Source organism: Vombatus ursinus, unplaced genomic scaffold (assembly GCF_900497805.2).
Source record: "Vombatus ursinus unplaced genomic scaffold, bare-nosed wombat genome assembly UNPS02014812.1, whole genome shotgun sequence".
Taxonomy (NCBI): domain Eukaryota; kingdom Metazoa; phylum Chordata; class Mammalia; order Diprotodontia; family Vombatidae; genus Vombatus; species Vombatus ursinus.
Window position 1 is genome coordinate 83,287,807 of NW_020954590.1, and position 18,805 is coordinate 83,306,611.

General features: G+C 36.9%; 1 protein-coding gene across 1 annotated transcript in view; it reads right to left on the reverse strand.

Annotated features, from left to right (window-relative positions):
- LOC114054008 (aspartyl/asparaginyl beta-hydroxylase-like) overlaps window positions 1-18,805 on the reverse strand; it is a 100,608-nt gene that overhangs the window by 58,688 nt on the left and 23,115 nt on the right. Inside the window, exons 3-6 of the mRNA XM_027877098.1 lie at window positions 15,690-15,775; window positions 13,555-13,641; window positions 6,452-6,602; window positions 1,483-1,619 (exon numbers count right to left, since the gene is read on the reverse strand). Coding sequence (XP_027732899.1) covers window positions 1,483-1,619; window positions 6,452-6,602; window positions 13,555-13,641; window positions 15,690-15,775 — 461 coding nt within the window. The remainder of the gene's footprint in view (window positions 1-1,482; window positions 1,620-6,451; window positions 6,603-13,554; window positions 13,642-15,689; window positions 15,776-18,805) is intronic.

Sequence of the window (18,805 nt, forward strand, 5' to 3'; positions counted from 1 at the left end):
TCAATTATGAATGACTTAGCTCTTAGCAATCCAAGAATCCAAGACAATTACAAAAGACTCATGATGGAAAATGCTGTCTTTCTCTTCCAGAGAAAGAACTGATGGATTGTGAAGGCAGACTGAAGTATACTATTTTCATTTTTTTTCATTTTTTCTTTTGTTGTTTCTTCTTTCACAGCACGACTAACATATAAATGGATTTACATGATTGCATATATATGACTTATACCAAATTGCTTATCATTTTAGGCGAGGGAAAGGGAGGGAAGAAGAGAAAGAAGGAGGGAAGAAAAATTTGGAAGCCAAAATTTTTTTAAATGAACATTAAGAACTGTCTTTACATGTAGTTGGGAAAAAAGAATATTTTAAAAAAAGAAGACTCATCAAATCTGGCCTCAGACAGTTACTTGCTGTGTGACCCTGGACAAGTCACTTAACCCTGTTTGCTTCAGTTTCCTCATCTGTAAAATGAGCCATAGAAGGAAATGGCAAACCACTCTAGTATCTTTGCCAAGAAAATCTCAAAGGGGTCATGAAGAGTTAGAGACAACTGAAAAATGACTGACTGATTATTATTATTGAGAGAACATTAAATATTCTACTTTTTTTTCTTGGAAAGGAAGAAGAAATTATAGTCCTTTCAAGCCTATGTGATACACTGGTGGCACAAATGATGGTACTGAAGTGTGTACATAGACCATGTGTGAATATTTCCCTCCATCTGTTGTGCTGTCTTTTTAAAGTCCACTGAATCCCTATAATCAAGATATGGGCACTTTGATGTTTGCATTTTTAGTTTTAAAAAATAAATGCATCTTATGCAACAGTAAATAAATGTCCTAACATTTTAACACCACAGAGTCAATATTGTGACATAACATATTGGATAGCAATTGAGAGTCTGCAACTAAAATCAGGAAATCGACAGAAAGCAGAATTTGGGGGGGAAGTAGGATAAAAGAAGAGGAAATGGGCAATTAGCATAATTTAGTATAAAGAACAGAGCTGATTCTTTATATTTGGTATTAGAGGCATTATAACACAATCCCAAATTAATCTAAGAACTTCATTTCTTCATCAGGCTATACTGAGCACTTCTCTCCCTCCTCTCCCTCCCCCCAGGCAGAAATCTTTTTTCCTGAAAGATCACTCCAGCCCTGGAATTCAGTCCTCAGAAGTACCCTCTGCCCCTTCTGTCCCCACTTTTGATTGGATGGCTCCCCAGAGCCTCCATTTAAGGAGGGTGCACTGGCCAATATTGTCTACCGTCCTCCCCAACTCTCCTCTCCTTTTTTTTCCAGTTTCCTGTTATGTCTATAAGCTCCCAGAGAGCAGGAATTGCCTTTCTTTTTGCTTAAATATGTATTCCTAACACGCAGCACAGTGCCTGGCACATTGAGCTTAATAAATGCTTGTTTACTGACTGGCTTAATATTCATGCAAAGTCTTTTTTTATTGTTGAGATATAAAATGTTTGTTTACCTCTTCATAAACCTTCTTAGCATTGTCATTGTCACCAATCAAGAGATAACCCACTCCAAGGTCATTCTTGAAAGAAGTATCATTGGGAAACAAGTTAACCAATTTCTGAAGCGTAACCAGGGAGCCTCTCATGTGACCTGATTTGAATGAAAACAGAAGAAAAGTACACTTGGGTATATTCAGTTTTTATAAATCATAAGAGATCATTCAATAAAACCTGAAGGTGGATAAAATGTTTGATTAAATACCATAGAATCATAGAACTGGAGAACTGTAAGGGATTTCAGTGGCCATATAATCTCATCCATTTGTGAAGGAATCCCTTTTATAACGTATACCAAAACTGTTCAAATAACTTCCATTTCAAGACCTCAGAAGGAGATCAAGGCTAAAGTGGTCTCTTTGCAACTTATACCAGTGGAAGGTAAGAGGGACAGAAGGAAGAAAGGAAGGAAGAAGGGAGGGAGAGAGAAAGAAGACAGAGGAAAAGTAAAAAAGGAAAGATTTATTAAGCACCTATTACATACCAGGCATTGTCCTAAGCACTTTACAAATATTACCTCATTTGATTCTCACAACAACCCAGGGAAATAAGTACTATTATGATCCCCGTTTTATAGCTGAAGAAACTAAGGCAGACAGAAATTAAGTGATTTGCTTAGGATCACATAACTAGATTTGAACTCAGGTCTTCTTGACTCCAGATCCATTGCTCTGTGTTGCCCCTGAATCTTCTTTTCCCCATCCTAAACATACTCAGTTCCTTCAACTATTGCCATATGTCAAATTAATAATAACAACAATAACAGTTTGAATTTACATAGTGCTTTAAGGTTTGCAAAGCACCTTACAAATATCTCATTTTACCCTCACAGCTTTGAAAGGTAGGTGTTATTCTTATCTCAACTTTACAGGTGAGGAATCTGAGGCAGACAGTGGTTAACTGACTTGCCCAGCATCACACGTTAAATAAATGTCTGAGAATGGATTTGAACTCAGGTCTTCCTAATGTAATTCTGCAGTTTATCAACCACCACCACCACCATCACCACCAGCACTGTCACCACTCTAAAATGTGTAGCTCCTTATTAGGAAGTCCTCATTGTTAAGTTTAAGTAGTTGCAATAGCAATGCTTATTCTGGAGACATGGAAAAATAGAATACCAATTATAGAAGTTCTTAAGCCCACCTCTGATACTTGCTTACATTCATATTTCAGGGTTTTATTTTGTGCCATTTTCCTTTAAGTTGCTAAAAATATGTCAATATTTTTATGGTACATTTTCCCCTTTTATTAGACATTAAAGGAGTGAAAAAGTTCAGTCTACCTACTCCACGAACAAGTCACTAGAGAGCCTGAGAAAGCATTACTATAAGTCTACATTTAACTGAAATTTCAGGTGTGTCCCCAGTTTCATGATGGTAAGAAATCACCCACTTAGGGAGCACACCACATTATCCAGTATTCTATTACCCTCTGGTGGGCAAGAGCATGTACTACATCATCTAAGTCAACATTTGTGGCAACACATTTTACAAGTGTCCTTGATTCGCTAATGTCAAAAGTAATTATTTTCTATGAGGAGTTACTTGTGATTATGTACTTTGTAGACTTTTAAGAAGCGGCTAGGATACAAGGAATCTTTTTCCAAGCATAGTTATTCATCATGGCACTTAGGAAGATAAGTAATGAGGTGAAAATGTGGCAATGGTGTTTCTATATTGAGAAAAACAGTACAAGAACATAAAAAGGTCTGAGTAAAAGCTAATAGACTGGAGATTTTACATGAGCCAAGGGCATGCTGTGGCTGCCAAAAAAGCTAATGCAGCCCTCAGCCACATTAAGATTAAGTATAACAAGGGTGGCAATAGTCCCACTCTACTCTGCTCTGGTCAGATCACACCTGGATGGCTGCAGTTTGCTTTATGTATATATCTGAAGAAAGAAATCCATAAACCAGAACGCAACCTGAGGAGAGTGACCAGGATGGTGCAGGATTTGGAAAACATCTGATACAGAGTACATTTGGGGGCCTTTCTGGGGATATTTCTATTTTGAAAACATTAAGAGATTTAAATAAAAGAAGTTAAGCTCTCAGATAGAATACAATATGTCTTCTGAAGGAGATGGGGAAATATATGACAGGAGGATTAGGTAGGGGGAAGAAGCTACATAGATGGGAGGCCCAGGAAGACATGCAAAGAGTAATATAGGCTAAAAGTGAGTTCTATAATAGTCCCTTTCAACCCTGGGACTCTGTAATTCTATGATCCTAATTAATGTCATATTCCATGATGAAGAAAAAAAATTTTTGGAAATATACCTTCACTAATTATATGCAAATACACACATTCATGCACATACATACTAAGATATGTGTATGCATATGTGTATATACACACATATATACATATATGTATACATATCTGTGTGTGTATGTATATATGTATGCATAGGTATATTATATATCTATATATATCTATATATATCTATATCTATGGACTGGGGCTATGATATCATCAACATAGACAGCTTCCAATGAAGAAAGTCACTTTACCAACACTGATAGGACTATGTTTTACAATTATATAGTATTATAGAGTTGTCTATGGCACCTCTCTACTGACAGCTTTGAGTGACTTTCATAGTCTCACTGGGCACAGTGCTAGGTGGAGGGGCACAAAACAAGGTACCCCTGTCCTTAAGCAACTTACAGTTTAACTGGGTTGAGGGGATGAAGGTAGAGAGGTACAACATAACTATAAATAAGTATGATTCAAGGTAGAAAGTGAAAAGTGCAAAGGAAAGATCCAGAAAAATTCTCTGAGAATATTTAAGGAAAGAACAATCCTTTCCCTTTAGCTGTGATAATTAGGGAAGGCTCCACAAGGAGATGACATCTTGTCTAGGTTATAGCAGAAGAGGAGGATTTCAAAAGGTAGAAATGCAGGCATTGGATATAATCTATGAGAATGCTCTGAGGCAGGAGAATACAGAATGAGCAGTCAGTTGTCCAATATGGATAGAAGATAGAATACATGATGGTAAAGTGAAATAAGGTTCAAAAAGGAGTTTTGACTCAGACTCTCAGGGGCCTTAAATTCTAATGAAAATATTTGTACTGTATTTTATCCTACAGGCAAAAAGTATGCTGTGGTCAGATGAGCACATTAGGACAAATATTTTGGCAATTAAGTAAAGGATGGACCAGAGAACTCCATGTGAATAGGGCCTGTGTCACATTTATCTTTTTATCTCCCTTCCATACATGTCAGGGCCTAATTTAGGGACCTGGAGGTAAGTGTCTGTTGCATTGAACTGAAAGGGGAGGCTTATTAAAGGAAGACCAATTAGGAAGGTAATACAATAATTTAGGTGAGAAGTGACTGGTGTAGAGAGGTGGCAGTGTGAGTAGACGACTAGGAGAGATAAGCTAAGAGATCTCATATCTGTGAGAGACAGAAGAACAATAGATGGGACCTGGCAACTCTTTGGCTATGGAGCTTGGGTTTTGGCTATGGGCTATGGTTTTGAGTTCATCTGCGGGACAAGACGATGGAGCATCAGCAGAAGGAGGAAGCTGAGGGGACCACAAGTTCTTATAGGAATGATGAAGTTTGCAAAGAATTGTCTAAAAGGGCACTGGAAATAAGAAAACGAAACTCAGGAGAGATTGGGGCTAGATATACAGATATGGAAATCATCTCCAGAGAGGTAATAACTGCAACTCTAGGACAGGACATCAAGAGAGAAGAGTATAAGAAGAGAAGAGTGCTAAAGACAAAATCTTGGGGGAATACCTGAACTTATATGACAACAAAAATACCCAAGAATTCTTTACTTTCTCAATATTTTGGAGTTTCTTATGTAGGTGACACATGGATAGAACTCTGGGGCTTAAATCAAGAAGATCTGAGTTCAAATCCAGTCTCAGACATTTACTGTGTGACCTTTGGTCAATTCATGTAATCACTGTTGCCTCAGTTTCCTTATCTATAATATGAGGATAATAAAGCACCTACCTCCCAGAGGTGATGAGGATAAAATGACATAATATTTGTAAATTGCTTTGCGAACTTTAAAGTGCTCTACAAATGCCTATTGTTACTATTAGCATTATTATTATTATTATTATTATTATTATTATGCTGCTGCTACTACTGCTACTACTACTACTACTATTACTACTACTACTACTACTACTACTACTACTACTACTACTGGTCATGCAAGTTTAGGTCCATTACTTAACCTTCAGGGGATTCAGTTTCCTCATCTGTAAAATAGGGACAATAGTATGTGTGGTACTTATTTCCTAGTATTGTTGAAAATTTCAAATAAGTTAACATAAGTAAAGCATTTTGCAAACCTTAAAGAACCATATGACTGATGATATATCACAATGATATATTATAACTTTCCCAGGTATATCATCCTTCAACCAAAAAAGCATTTATCTACTATATGGCTTATAACTAATTTTCCTAGTTTATGGATAAATATGTCACATACAATTAGATCAAAAGGCCTAGCTTAAATTAAGCTTGAGTATACTTGCTGCTTCACCTTACCTGCAATTATCAGAGTATCAGCCTAGATAGGTTAGAGAGATTAGTAATAGTATTTTCTTCTCCAATACACTGAAAAACAGACTTCATGATTTTTTTATTTGCTTGCACATAGTAGGGTTATTGTCCTCTTTTTTTGTACAGATGCTATAGGTCTATAACGTTCTAACTTTTTAAACCTATTTATCACCTTCTTTTCACTTACTATTTGAAGTGTTCCTATAAGGGCTAGGATTGACACTCCAGTTTTATAGGTGACCTTCATAAAATTAACTAGCTAATCTACCCAGACTCAGTTATAAAACTGAAGACTTCATCTCTATCCGACCTTCAGTTGCTTCCAAAGTCAGGCATTTCATGCTGACCTGATTTCCATTTTTAAAATTTATTTAGGGTTTACCTAAAAATTGCTGTCTGTCTGATTGCCGCTTCAGGCTGAGTTTGACCAGGTCAGCGGGGACATTTGGCAGGTCAGCTACCTCCTGGTAAGTTTCGATGGCTCTCTTGAGCACTTCATTGCTCCTCCTCTTCTCAGCCAAATCATCTTCACACTAAATGAAACCCGAAAACTGTGTTAGCATTGCAGGATCAGCTCTGAGATTATCACAGAGTCTTCACAAGGAAGATCATTATCCATTGTCATTAACTTTGGGTCGTGTTTTAGGGTTGAATTTTTTTTTTTTCTGGCAAGGCAATGGGGTTAAATGACTTGCCTAGGGTCACACAGCTAGTAAGTGTCAAGTGTCTGAGGCCTGATTTGAACTCAGGTCCTCCTGACTCCAGGGCTAGTGCTCTATCCACTGCACCACTCAGCTGCCCATTGGGTCACGTTTTAAAAGCAACTTTAACATATTACAGACTATCAAGAAAGGGAAGAAAAAAAAAACAGAAGAAGGATGCAAATACAAGTATCCAATATTTTTTAGGGTAAAGAGATATGAAGTGAAATGAAATCTTCATAAAACTAGGAATAATACATATTACAATTTGCTGTAATAGGCTGGGGTTTGCAAAGGTATTGTGTGTGTAGGAATCTAATTCTTAGTTTCTTTTTACTTTCAGTTTGTATATTATCTCTTAGATTGACTTTATATTAATCTAGCAAACTATATTTTTAAGGATATGTTTATCTCTTTGAAGAAAAACTATACTAATTAGAGGCTACAAAGTAATATATAACAAGAAATAAGCTGCTTTTCAGCAAAACCTTTTTTTCCCTCACTTTGGTCCAGTCTTATGATTTCACTGAGGTGGGGAACTTGCTAGTGTGAAATTCTGCTGATGCAGAATCAAAACTCTTATGTAATTTAAAATCTTAGAGAGATGCCTGGTACACTGAGACCCATGGTCTCACAGCCAGCATCTTTCTAATTCCAAGACTGTAGAAAAATAATTAATAATAATAATAATTTATATAGCATTTTAAATCTTACCAAGCCCTTTACACGTTTGATCCAATAGGATACTTCACATCATTTGATCCAATAGGCATTCCTATTACCTCTGTTTTATATATGAGGAAACTGAGACTGAGAGAGGTTAAATGATTTGCCTGAGGGGGCAGCTAGGCAGCAGAGTAGAGTTCTGAGTCTCTAGTCGGGAAAATCTGAGTTCAAATCCAGCCTCAGAAACATACTAGCTGCATGACCCTAGGCAAGTCACTTAACCTCTGTCAACTTCAATTTTGTCATCTGTAAAATGAAGTTAATACCACTTACTCCCAGAGTTGTTATGAGGATGAATTAAGATAATAATTATAAGGTGCTTAACACTGCACCTGGCACATAGTAATTGATATAACATGTTAGCTATTATTATCTAGTAAGTATGTGAAGCAAGAACTCAGATCTAAGTCCAGTACGTTGTACACTATCATACCTACCTGTGACTATTCTATTTTTTGCTATCTCTATGCTACTTTGCTAATATTTATTTTTATAGTTAATTTATAAGTTGTGACCCCATAAGTTCAGAAAATGATACTTTAAAATAGAAACCAGCCAACATCAGCATACATTCATGAGATAGGTATGTGTGTATAGAAGTCTTCTCTGGAAAAATCCTTCCTAAGAGATGATCTAACTGATCTGCTTAGAGACAGCTAGATGATGTAGTAGGCTTGGAATCAGGAAGCCATGAGTTCAAATTTGACAACAGAAACTTATTAGCTATATGACCATGAGCAAGTCACTTAATCTATTTGCCTCAGTTTCCTCAACTGTAAAATGGTGATATATCAGCACCAACTTTGTAGAGTTGTTGTGAGGATCCAATCAGATAATATTTGTAAAGTGCTTAGCACAGTGCCTGGCACATAGTAGGTGCTGTATAAATGATTATTCCTTTCCCTTTCTCCTTCCCCTTCCTGCTGATAAGAATATGATGGTGTCCTCTATATCTCAGCAGAGATTTTTGGAGGCCTTCCTAAAAGAATAAAAATTAACAAATTCATCTGAAATGTGACTAACGTAAAAATAAACTTTCATCTTGGAAACTGTGGGTCAGAGAGCAAGAGCTATGTCAGAAGTTTGGGATTACTAGTAAGGAATATCAAAAATGGAAAGCTGGAAAGTAAAAATGTGTCAAGTTGGTGTTCAGCAAAGTCCAGGAGAAAGAGTTACTCTGATCTTTTAAGAAGAAATAATCCTAAAGGGGAGGATAATTCATCTAATTATCATGGCTTAATGGAAATCATCCCAAGAATACTTGAATCCTTCTGCTCTAATTACATTCCACCAAACAACTGTCCAGTATATAATTTGGTCAGTTAGGTGAATATACTTACCAAATCAGCACAAGGTTTATGAAGCAGTTTTTTTTTTTAATTTGGTCACCTTTAATCAATTCCCAGAACCTGATCAGCTGTGGGTGAAGTATCAATCAATCTGTCAACAAGCTTATGTGCCAGTTACTATGCCAAGCACAAGGGGTACAAGGAAAGTCCAGTCCCTGCCCCCAAGAAGCTTGCATTCTAATGGGCATGGCAATATGTAAATGAAAGGCATACACAATGTACACACAGAGTAGATAGAAAGTAACCTTAGATGGAAAGTAACCTTAAAAAAAAAAGTTCTAGGAGCTGGAGGATCAAGAAATTCCTGGAGAAGGATGTGTTTGTGATTTTTCTTGAAGGAAGTCAGGCAAGTTAAAAGATGGAAGGCAAGAACATTCCATACATATCTAAAATCATGGAGACAGAAGTGAACGGTCATGTTTGAGGCACAACGAGTAGGCCAGTGGAGCTGGATCAATGTGAAGAAGAGTAACATGTAAGAATACCAGAAAGGCAGGAAGGGATTCGATTGTGAAAAGCTTTAAATGCCAAATGCAGTTCAGTTGTTCTTCAATCATGTCTGACTCTTCATGACCCCATTTGGGGTTTTCTTGGTAAAGATACTGGAATGGTTTGCCATTTCCTTCTCTAGCTCATTTTACAGATGAGGAAACTGAGGCAAACAGGATTAAGTGACTTGCCCAAAGTCACACAGCTAGTAAGTATCTGAGGTCACATTTGAACTCAGGAAGATGAATTCCAGGCCTGGCACTATATCCACTATATACAACCTAGCTGTCCTAAATGCCAAATAGAGGACATTATATTTGATCTTGGAAGTAACAGGGAGCCAATATAATTTACTGGGCAAGGACAGTGACATGGTCACTATGATTTAGGAAAATTATTTTTGCAGGTTAGTAGAAAATGAGTTATAATGGAGAGAAATTTGAGACAGCAAAACAAAATATCAAGCTATTGCAATAGATGAGGCAAGAAATAAGTATCTAAATTATGATGATGGCTATGTGAGAGAAGTAGAAAGATGTTGTGAAGGTAGAAACAATGAGATACTACAAGTGTGAGACTATCATAAGGAAAAGATAAAAGGTCCCAGGACTGAGCCTTGAGGGGTACCCCACAGTCAGCAGATCTGACATGGATGTACATATAACAAAGGAGATAGAGAAAAAGAGGGTCAGACAGATAGGAGAAAGGCAGGGGAGAGAATAAGCAATTACATAGTACTTACTATGTGCCAGGCACTGTACTAAGCATCCTACCAATAGAGAACCAAGAGGGATCTGTGTCACAAAAATCTTAGAGAAGAGAAGGTGATTAACACTATCAAAGGCTACAAAGAGGTCAGGATCAATGAAGACTGAGAAGAGATCACTGAAAATTTTGGAGAAATGCTAAAGTTTCTACATCTACAAAGTGAGGATAAAACCCTGTACCATGAGGACCTACCCAAAGTAAAGACATTTCAGTAATCTTGATTCTGAAAAGGCCCATTCAACTCTGTCATTTTATCTATAGCAATGTCTGTGTAAAGAAACCTGTTATAAAGTTAGCCTTTCTTGAGATAAATTATCATTAAATTAGTTCAATCTGAATAGAAAAAAATGATAAAATCCTTAAAATTTGAATTATACCTATTTCTTTTAACTTTCATCATTTTATAAACTACCATGTTCATATACTTTCAAGCCTTTGAAAAATAGACCAGTTTTATGAATAGTTCTTAATTCTCAGAAATCTACTGCATGAATCTGATAAGACAATCACTTTGAAAAATAAGCTTAATAATGCCAGATTGATGCTATCAGTCTAAAGCCTATTGATAAGAGTAGTTGAACAGAATAGATGTTATAATCTACAACTAATCATTTACATGAAAACCGATATTGTCTATAATTAGGTCATCCATTCAAATTCCCTGTGTGATATGTCATTATCTGCCTCAAAAATTATTTCTACTAGACCATAAAATGAGTTAATTATATAATTCACAGTTCTTACTTGTGACTCTAGTGTTCATGGGATTAAGCTGTGGTAATTTTCAGATTCATCTAAAGAGTAAAAAGGTATCAGTACTCTTTGAGATCACATGTTGCCCTCTGTCAGGTCCTTTTCTGAGACTTTTATACAATTATTAAAAAGGAAAAACAATCTACTAAGATATCCCAACATATATTATAACCCACTGAAATGAAACATATCATAACTAGGAAATCATTTTGGACCTGAAAAATTACACACAATGTCACAGGAGAGTCCATGATAAAGAGGCCAGAATATTAATTCCATCCTGAAAATTTCTTTCCTGAAAAACTCATCCAATAGATGATTTTCCTTCATGTGATTCTCTTCTCAAGAGTGCTGGGTCCAGAGTCAGGTAGACTTATTTTCCTAAATTCAAATCTGGTCTCAGACATTTACCAGCTGTGTGATCCCGGGCAAGTAACTTAACCCTATTTGCCTCAGTTTCCTCATCTGAAAATAAATGAGCTGGAGAAGGAAATGGCAAACCACTCCACTACCTTTGCCAGGAAAACCCTAAATGGAGTCACAAAGAGTTAAGTAAGACACTACTGAACAACAACAATAATTTAAAGTTTGTTTTTTTTCAATTTCTCACTATTAAAATTCAATTTGTACAAGTTAACATTTCTGCTTTAAGTCACATTTTAGTTGCATCACAGAGATGATGAGGCATGGTTGATAGAAAGCTAGGTTTAGACTCTGAAAACTGGCTGTGTTGCCATGGGTAAATCATTTAACTGCTCCAGCACCTTCAAGCAACTCTCTGAGACTGTTATAAATAAGTTACCCAACTAGGTCAGTGGAGGAAGCTTCCACACCTGCAGTTTCCTACACTGATGACATCACAGGTTCAAATGACTCTTAATTTCACCTCCCAAAAATATGGATCACAACATCAGGATTTTATAACACAAAGGAGCCAAAACAATGGGTGATTTCTGGACCCCATCTGCTCAAGTCTTCAATCGTTCAATATTGTTGCTGTTGGGTCTGTTCAGTTGTATCCAACTCTTCATGATCTCATTTGGGGTTTTCCTGGCAAAGATACTGGAGTGGTTTGCCATTTCCTTCTCCAGCTCATTTTACAGATGAGGAAACTGAGGCAAACAGGGTGAAGTGACTTGCCCAGGGTCATATAGCTAATAAATGTCTGAGGCCAAATTTGATTTGTTACTTTGGTAACACTATTCATTTTCTCTTGTCCGTGGTTTATGCTGCTCAACAACAAACAAACTTAAATAATTTATGGATATTATGTGTAAAATTTGTTCTCCACTGTGACAGAAACAATGCAGCTGTTGTCAACATAAACCGAGGCTAGCAGGGTTGAGGAGTACCATATGAAGTCATAATTCTCCCCTAATATTTTTTTCTTTCTAAAACTGGATGAGAGAAATTATATTAACTTCTGGGTCCTGGTTTTCTGCCATATTCATCTCAGAGCAAGTAAGTTATAAGGTTCCACGCATAAAGGTGTTATTAGGTATGCCACAGCCAGAAAAAAGTACAGTCAGTGAGAAAAAGTACAGTGATATTTATTTGAGGGATTTTATTTGCTTTCATATTCAAGTTTCATACTCACAGCCAGGGTTCTTGAGAGGAAAAGACTAAGTAGCTGCTATAGCCAAGTTCACTGTTTTAATACCTCCCCACAGGGTTGGAGGTGATGAGCACCCACCCAACAGTTCACCAGTGAATAAACTTAGCACAACAGCCCACAAAAGATGGACGATATAGAAATAGAAAAGGAAGTAAAGAGAAACACACCCAGGGCAGAGTGGAATAATGAGTAAAGAACCTCCCACTCTGAAGATGAAAAGATTGTATTTTATATAAAAAATACCACCTAAGGAAATACTCTCCTGCTTCTAGTTGACTGATGCTCTTTTTTTCAAAGTAAGATACATTTTAAATTTGTTTATTTATATTTGGGTTTTGTGTTACCTTTATTACTAAATGGATTTCTCCTTTCTCCAGAGACCCATATTGCAACAAAGAATAAAGAAAGACAGCAAGAGAGAGAGAGACAGAGGAGAGAGGGAAAGAGAGAGGTAGAGAGAGACAAAGAAGAAGAAGAAGAAGAAGAAGAAGATGAAGAAGAAAGAAGGAAGAAGAAGAAGAAGAAGAAAGAAGGAAGAAGAAGGAAGAAGGAAGAAGAAGGAAGAAGAAGAAGGAAGAAGGAATAAGAAGGAAGAAGAAGAACAAAGAAGGAAAAAGAAGGAAGAACAAAGAAGGAAGAAGGAAGAAGAAGGAAGAAGAAGAAGAAAGAAAAAGAAAGAAGAAGAAGAAGAAGAAGAAGAAGAAGAAGAAGAAGAAAGAAGAAGAAGAAGGAAGAGAGAGACAGAGAGAGGCAAAACTCCATGGATTTTCTTTGCTAAAAGTTACTGATTCAAAACAGATGGTAGAAAATTATCTGAGAAAAAACATTTTTTTCTTGGTGATTGAAGGATGTGTGAGGAGGGAAAATTTCAGTAAATATAGTAATATGCAACACAGTTATAATAACAAGCCACATGCAAACACAGCATTTCCTATTTAGGTTTGTACAAACTAGACACAAATTAGAGATGGCCTACTTAAAGAAATGGGAATAAAGAAGAAAGGCAGAGTTTAGAGAATATGAACACATGAAAAATATGGAAGTCAGCCAAGTGAGGCCTACTGACAGAACAATCCACTGTTACCTGAGCTTTCCCATATCGAGCTCGTGGACTCTGTGGGTACTTGTGCACTAGTTCTTCAAAGGCATTCATAGCATCCTCAATTTTTCCCTGATGGAGAAGAAGAATTTATTTTAAGTTTCATATGCAATACAGTAAAATGTTAACTTTTTGGAAAGAAGGAGCATACTTGTGTTTCCATCAATATAGGGAAATCCCAGGGTCAAAACTCTCTTCACAGATGCACACTGGCAACTCACTGGAGAGATGCCTCAAGCTACCAAGAAATTAAATGAATTGTTCATGTTGAAATGCTACTAAGTGTTGGAAGAAGGATTTGAACCCAGGCCTTTATGACTCTAAGGTCAACCCTTTGCCCATGCTGCTTTCAAAATTGTTGTTGTTGTTATTGAGTCATTTTTCAGTCATGTCTGACTCCTCAAGACCCTATTTGGGGTTTTCGTGGCAAAGATACCGGAATGATTTGCCATTTCCTTCTCCAGCTCAGATAGGAAACTGAGACAAACAGGGTTAAATGACTAATCCAGGGTCATATACCTAGGAAGTGTCTGCAGCCAGATTTGAACTCAGAAAGATGAGTCTTCCTGACTTCAGGTTTGGCACTTCATCTACCGTCCCAGAAGAAGGATTGTCTGGGATTTGGAATGGAGACTTTCTTTACCTATATTAAATCCAAACTATTGTAACTGATGGTATTAGTAAAGGGGCACCATAATTCCATAATCATAGTCATTACTTAAAAAAAAGTAAAGTAAAAACATTGTGGCCAGACAAAATATTCAATTCTAAAACTTCTTGAAATATTTTTTTTCATTTAGCTATTAGTCTCTCCCCTTTCTCTTCCCTTTTATATTCTTCCAAGTTTAAAGTTAACCAGTAACATTGGGTTAATTTAAAGCAAGTAGAATACAGTCACTTAGCTGTCTGGGATTATAGGGCAAGTGAGAGTAGTAAGTAGACTTTGGGAGAAGCTAACTGAAGGACCCATCGTCCTCTCAGATTTTCACTTATTTTCACAAAAAAAAATTAATTAAATAGTTATTTAAACATCCATACCTTTTCTGAAAGTTAACTTTTTTTGGATTGCCACTTCATTTCTTATATAAGATGTTGTGTGGGAATTCATTTGTGTAATGACAAATGTTTATTTTTTTAAAATAATATTTCTTTTCTTTTCTTTTTTTTTTTTTTTTTTGGCAAGGCAATTGAGGTTAAGTGACTTGCCTGGGGTCACACAGCTAGTAAGTGTCAAGTATCTGGTCTGAGACCAGATTTGAACTTGAGTCCTCCTGACTCCAGGGCCAGTGCTCTATCCACTGTATCACTTAGCTGCCCCCATAAAAATAATATTCTTAAAACCCTCAGATTCAAACAACAGGAATAACACTGTACATAATAAATGTGACCAAATGATTTTTTTTAACAAAATGCCACCCTACTGAAATATCCTATGATGCACCATCAATGAACAGCCAAATCCCAAATCATAGAAATATAATCTGATTTAAGAACCCTGGGAACAAGCAGCAACATATTTCCCCCCAGTACTTTATTTGAACCTTAATTGGGAATGAACTTTATTTCACTGATTAACTAAACTACAGCTTACATAAATAAATATCATTTGTGCCTATGTTTGAAATTGTGTTCAACTGAATAGAAAATACCATCTTTATTAACATCGCTAAAAATTTAATTAAACCAATAATTCTGTCAATAATCTAACATCAGTGTTTTTCTGAGATAAGACATAGAACTGCACTAATTCTTCCTACAGGAAAAGTCACTGCCTCGGTTTCCCTAACTGTAAAATGTAGATAATAATGGGATCTATATCCCAGGTAGGGAAGTATCTCTAAAATAAGATATTTGTAAAGCACTTAGTACAGTTCCTGGCATATAGTAAGCATTTAATAAATGCTTCTTTTCTTCATTATTTTACAGATGAAAAAGAGTTATAGGAGTAAAGTGATTTACCTATGGTATTAGAGTGTTGGGGCTACAACTCAAGTCTCACAACCCTCAATCCAGAGTTACTTCTACTATACCACAGAAATTCACACATAACATCATCATCATCAACAACAACAAGAAAAACAAAAAATATATTTCTGAGCTAAACAAGAATGCAGACCTACCTTTTTGCGTAGTTTCTCTGCAGCATCAAGTTCAGATTTAATAGTCTTGTCAAACTTATTTAAAAGTTTGGGTTTCTTTTTCTTAGCTGAAAGGAGATTAAAAAAAAAGTTTCTAATTTGAAAGTCCAGTAGTAGTGACTGAGGAAAGAAATCACAGACAAAATTTTAAGAGTTAGCCTACGATACTGGTTCTCAACATGTTTCATGAATGTGTGTGTATGTGTGTTTCATTTTGATCATTGCATTCCAATATAATTGGTTTCTTTTGCAATCTCATGAATTTTATTTTATGCATTTAAAAGTATTATTCTGAGAAAGGGTCCACAGGCTTCATCAGACTGTCAAAAGAGTCAGTGTCCCCCAAAACATTAAGAACCCCACACTCAGAGACTGCACTTAACAAAACAAGCTCACTCCTAGTTCACCTTCTAAAATGTCCTCACCAGCCATCAAAGGAGAGTGTTGTTTTCCACAGACTGGGGAACTCTGCACGTAAATCAAGAAATTATTAGGAATAACAACTCTAGTGAATCAGGAAGAACTCATGCACTATCAAGAACTATTGTGTGTTGTTCTTTCAGAGTTTGACTTAACAATCACAAACAATTACATAACCTCAGAGTTGAGCAGGGCCTCAGAAGCCAAATCTAGTCCAAGAGGTCCCTGAATAAGAATCTCCTGTACAACATAACCCAACAGCTGGGTCAGCCAGCCAGCCTTTGCTTGAGGACCTGGACTGAAGAGAGGCAGCCTATTCTCCTTTCTAATAGCTCATTAAATTGATAGCCAGTTATTACTAACTAGGACAACTTCATTCAGATGCTGAAATGTGTCCTAATGAAGCCATGTGGATACATTTGTTTCAGAAACTGTATACTGTGGCAAATAATCACGTTCAGCAACCCTAGTTTGTGCTAAGAAAGGGGAAAATAAAGTTTCTAAGCTCACATTATGATTTTCTTGGTTCGGTCCTGAGGGTCAGATGATGAAAGTGGGTTACTTCTTAAAGGACAACATGCAACAGATGAAGCTGGTCAGAATAACTACCAACTTTCAGAATCATAAGATTTAGTGCTAGAAGATCCTTCAAGACCATCAAATCCAATTCCCTAATTTTACATTTGACACACAGGGAGTCTGCCCTCTCACATATTCACCAATAAGATCTTCCCTAATGGATCAGAGAAAAGAGATACTGCTAATGAAAAATATCTATAAAATGACACATGTAAATCGACATTGATAGAGATCTTTAAAGTTTGCAAAGTACTTTACATGATTTCAGCTAAGCCTCTGAACAACCTTCTGAGGTACTACAGTTATTATCGTCATTTTATTGATAAAGGAAACTGAGGCTAGGAGAGATGAAGTGATTGATTTGTCCAAGGTCACACAGCTATTAAGTGACCAAGGTGGGAATTAAACACAGGCCTTTCCTGACTCCAAGTCCAGAATTCTATCCATTATACCATTCTACCTCTTCACACATGGTATCCCTTTCATCAATTTCAAAGGAAACAGAATCAGAGAACAGGTATCTCTGTAGATGATAATAACTGACAATTCTATAATATTTTAAGTTTTGCAAAAACAGAACTCATTATCTTTCCCCCAGATATTCCCCCAATCCTACCTTTCTTGTTACTATAGAGGGCAACACTACCCTCCCAGTCTCTCAGGCTCACAACCTAGGAGTCATCCTGGATTTCTCACTATCTCTCACCGCCCCATATCCAAGCTGTTGCCAAGGCCTGTCAACACCTCTATAACACCTCTGCAACTCTACCTTTGCAACATCTCCCAAATAAGTCCCCTTCTCTCTCCTCTGACATTGCCACCATTCTAAGGTAGGCCCTCATAACCTCGAGCCTGGACTACTGTATTAGTGGTGGGTGAGTGTGCCTGTCTCAGGTCTCTCCCCACTATAATTCATCCTCCATCCACTAAAGTAATTTTCCTAAAGTACAAATCCAACCATGTCATCTCCCTACTCAATAAATTCCACTGGCTCCCTATTGCCTTAAGAATTAAACATGAAATCTTCCATTTGGTTTTCAAAACCCTTCATAACTTAGCTCTATTCTATGTTTCTAGTCTTATACCTTACTCACTGACACATACTGTTTGATCCAGTCACCCTGGCCTCTTGGCCTGCTCCACAAACAAGTCATTTCATCTCTAGGCATTCTCTCTGCCTGTCCTCCATTCCTGGAATGCTTTCCTTTCACATCTCTGGCTCCTGAATTCCTCGGCTTCTTTTACATCTCAAACTATAATACCTCCTTCTGCTGGAAGCCTTCTTGTTCGTTATAACTTCTTTTAATTCCAATGCCTTCCCTCTGTTAATTAATTCCTATTTGTCCTGTATATAGCTTGCTTTGTAAATATTTGTTCGCATATTGTCTCCCCAATTAGACCGTAAGCTCCTTGACAGCAGGGACTGTCCTTTGCCTCTTTTTGTTACCTCATCACTTAGCACAATCAATGCCTGATACATAATAGATACTTCATAAAAGTTTATTGACTGAATTATGTGAAGTAGATGCTATTATCACCCCCATTTTAAAAATGAGGGAGCAGAGGCTGAGAAAGATTAAGGGACTTGCTCAGTGTCATGCAGCTAGTATCTGAAGTGGTATCTGAACCCAGATCTTCCTGACTCCAAATCCAATGCTCTTTCCTCTATGTCAAGCTACCTATTTAATAACTAGCATTTAAGTAGTGCTTTAAAGTTTATAAGGTTAGAAAAGGCTTTCCCCTTCTCCCTACTGGTGAGTTCCTCCTTGGGACATCATTTTGGGGAATGGTCCAGGCCAGTCATCCTTAATTCCTCTCCCTGCTCTGCTTCTGACTCTGGACTTTGCCAACACACATCTGCTTTTCAGCTTCCTCTTAGGAAATGTCTTCCTTTTAGGATGTAAGCTCTCTAAGGGCAGGGCCTTCTTTCCTTTTTGTTTATATTTGTATCTCCTGATCTTAGCACAGTGCCTGGCACATAGTAAGCATTTAAGAAATGTTTGTTGCCTGCCTGCCTTTCCCCATAACAACCTTGTGATGGAGGTGGTATAAGTATAAGCATTCCTATTTTACAGAGATTAACTCAAAAAAATATGTAG